Genomic DNA, 3,474 nt, shown 5'->3' on the forward strand with positions numbered 1-3,474 from the left:
TTTGTGTTGACAAACTAACAATTATATGTTCAACTACTCTTGTTTATCTTTGAAACAAATCGTATGCACGACGTCATGGTGTCATAACTTATTGAAGCTGGAAGCTTGAAAGTCCAACCGAAGAAAATTATATATATATATATATATATATATATATATACTAGCCGTTACCCGCGCACAGCGGCGGGGACAAATAGCTTCTTTCAACGATTTTTTTTTAAAGAAAAATGTTATGTTCCAAAAGAAAGCTCATGTCGTGGGTGAGAGGAAGAGCGGTAGTTGTGATAGTGGTTGATTGAAGGCGAAAGGAGGCAGAGTGGCTGTGGTGGTGGTGGTTATACTGTCTTGGTTATTGGTTAGGGTTCTTCGAGAGAGTGTGCGTATATTTCTTACTTTGAAGGGATTACGAAGATAGATATTATGAGATTGTTTGTTACCAATGTGAGAGAAGAGATCCTCTATAAATTGTTGACATTGACCGCTTCAAATGATTGAAGTGTTGAGATTGACGGGTTCAATTTGCAAATGAATTCTTCTATTAATTTGATACGATATTTTTAAGGGATAAAGGATATGGTTAAAGTTTTAATATTATTATATTATAAATGGGTTGTACTTCAAGCTTAATAGTTTGGACGTTTTAAAAAAATAATATTATTATATTCAATCTATTTATAGAAATAGTTAGATTTATTTTATAAGTAGTAAAGATATATATATATATATATATATATATATATATATATATATATATAGTTTTTACTTGAATAATAGTCATAATAGTAATAAATAAATGATTTTAGTTTTTTACTTAGAATAATTAGTTTTCTTACTTTTATCGTATGTTAGAAAAGAGATGCTTATATCCCCTCAACCATGACCTTTCTAATTTTAGAAAATGATAGCTATCTTCAAGCATTGCCAATGCATAATGCCATAAAAACCACCCTCCACCTTCTTTTCTCACCTTCCACCATTGTCTCTAAAAAGAGACAATGGCTCTTGTAAAACAAACCCTAACCATCATTTTCATTTCCGCCCACATCATTTCCACAATACATGTGGATGCTCGTTTCGCACCTTGGCCTGCAGCCGGTGCGCCAGCACCGGCCGCAACAACAGATACCGACCGCAACAACAGATACCGAAGAGTCAGATATAGAACCTAACCCGTCTGATCTCCTTCCGTTGCCTGACATCATGGGGATAATACCCGATGAAACAGGTGGGACAGACGCTGATGTGGCTTATAAGGTCACCAAACAAATGCAAGTCGTTGGGGAAAAGATCGATGAGTTCAATGCATCACTCAAGGCCTGAATGGAAAACCCTAACGCATCACATGGAACCAAAGAATGTATTACAGAATGTGATGAGGTTTTCGGTGCGGCTGTTGAAGATATCAGGAATACTATTGACAGCCTCGAAAACTTAAACCTAATGAAGGCTAATTTTGATGTTAGCGCAGTTGCCACCAATGTTGACACGTGTAATGACTGCTTTAAAGAGATGGTTGGTGGAGACCCGGAGGTAGAGAAATTCAATGATTGGGTTCGAAGCATCACCGGAGAAGCCCTTGAAGCTCTCCAAAAAAACACCAATTAAATTACGAAAGATTTTTACAGAGTGTCTGTTACACAGGACATGACTAGACAAACTATCCTAGTCAAACGCACGCCAAACGCAATACAAAGCCGTCCAGTCTCTCTGTCATGTTCTATCCACCAAGATTCAAAATTGACAACACATGGAATAGAATCCTATAATGATTAAACTCTAAAAGAGCCCATTTCAACATTGATAATTGATAAATTAAATTATTAGAAGATAGAATAGAATTACTAGAAGTTAGTACAAGTTATGTAAGATAGACATATCAAGAACATTATATATGCAAGAAATTTGAAGCTTCTCTTACATCAAATGAGCTTCATTACTATTTAACTTTCACTTATTTGGTGGAAGAAGACCTCCTTTGTTAACCTTCCATGGCCCACCATAGAATTTAGGTCTCATAATTGGCACTGCCTCACCAGGATGATCTTCCCAGTATTTTTCCTGCTTGTAAAAGTTAAATTCATTCAGATTTTAGAATATATATATACATATGCATTATAACATATTGAATTGATTATTCAAAGTTGACTATTTGACCTTGTAGAGTTGCTCGGTGATTGCAGCTCCAATGACTCCAGTATAAAAGGCAGATACATAAATTATAACAAGTGGAGTAAATGATTTTGGGCGTTTGAATGGATCAACCATGGTCCATAGAACTTCTTTCTCCCATTTGGTGTGCAAGTAGTCAGAATATTTTCTCCACAAATAGGTTGTCATTTGTGAAATTTATAAAAGATTACCTGATTTTATCAAAACCAAAGTTTATATGTTACAATCATGTGATCAAAGTTGAAAACTTGAAAGCAAATCAAGAAGGTATTAGATCAAGAAACAACACCACAATATGGGAAGCAGATATGAGTTATGATTTATGAAATCCACTTTAAACTCAAGTTTTATACATCTATTTCTTTGAGTTTTATTATATTCATTTTCTAAGAGAATCAAAATCAACCATTTGAATAGTGATGTTGAAGCTTATGTTTTCCTAACTTTTTCAAAATCAGAACTTGGAAAACCCAATCAAGTAGATACCCAATTCAATTGTATATGTTTATAGAGTGTGTCCTTTTCAATATTCATAGCTAGCTGCATTCCAAACGAAAATGAGATGACTAATTAAGTAATTATACACTTTCTAGTTGTACAAATGAATTGAAAACATAGATGCATTTATTGGGGCGACAAATGGATATTTGGTTTAGTTGGGCATTTCTACAAACAGGTGGTGGGCATAGACACAAACAAAGATAGATCCGTAAAGACAGGGAATGTGGAAACAGCAAGTTGACATCCAGAACGTCACAAAGGATCGGCAAATCAATACTTTATTAAGCTCACGGAAGCTAAATGATTTCAGCGTATGGGATTCTTCAAAAACCCACTAAATTCACAACCAAGTATTGCACTCAAATTATCCTTTTCACTAGTTACGTATATGAGAACAACGAATTATAGAAACCAATACATATTGTTGATTAAAGAAGTTATTAGAAAAAGAAAAGAAGACGAACCGCCGGAAAAACTGAAGAAACCGGCGACTCTGATCGCCGCTGAGAAGACGGAGCTCGATACCTTTGCTATTTTTCGAGTCGCTGCAAGTGCAAACGTATCTTTATTTCCTAAATATTAGAAAGAGTAAATTACAGTTTTGATCCCTGCGGTTGGTACATATCGGTAGTTTTAGTCCTAGTTTTGCAAATTTGACATCAGTAATCCATGTGGTCAGCAATTTCATCAGCTTAGGTCCCTATTCCAGTTAGGATGCATTGGACTTCGTTAAATGCTGAGCAAAACTCTGACCTTGGTTATTCTGCCCTTAAAATCACCAAATATCCTAAACAAATAAGGAGT

The 3,474-nt window shown here is 35.1% G+C and overlaps 1 protein-coding gene across 1 annotated transcript; it reads right to left on the reverse strand.

Annotated features, from left to right (window-relative positions):
* Positions 1-1,789: 1,789 nt before the first annotated feature.
* Positions 1,790-3,242, reverse strand: EMB2752 (embryo defective 2752). Its single transcript, XM_078957264.1, has 3 exons — positions 3,135-3,242; positions 2,155-2,360; positions 1,790-2,058 (listed from the first exon to the last, which is right to left on the reverse strand). The coding sequence occupies exons 2-3, from the start codon at positions 2,335-2,337 to the stop codon at positions 1,948-1,950; spliced, it is 294 nt and encodes a 97-aa protein (XP_078813390.1). The 5' UTR covers positions 2,338-2,360; positions 3,135-3,242; the 3' UTR covers positions 1,790-1,947.
* Between the last annotated feature and the right edge of the window lie 232 nt (positions 3,243-3,474).

The sequence above is a fragment of the Lactuca saligna genome, chromosome 5, assembly GCF_052625555.1.
Source record: "Lactuca saligna cultivar CGN05327 chromosome 5, ASM5262555v1, whole genome shotgun sequence".
Classification (NCBI taxonomy): domain Eukaryota; kingdom Viridiplantae; phylum Streptophyta; class Magnoliopsida; order Asterales; family Asteraceae; genus Lactuca; species Lactuca saligna.

Excerpts from the sequence above, each read along its gene's own strand:
- EMB2752 (XM_078957264.1), bottom strand. The coding sequence starts at position 2,337 with ATGACAACCTATTTGTGGAGAAAATATTCTGACTACTTGCACACCAAA. Across the intron at positions 2,059-2,154 it reads TCACCGAGCAACTCTACAAG|GAAAAATACTGGGAAGATCA; the intron begins GTCAAATAGTCA and ends TTTTACAAGCAG.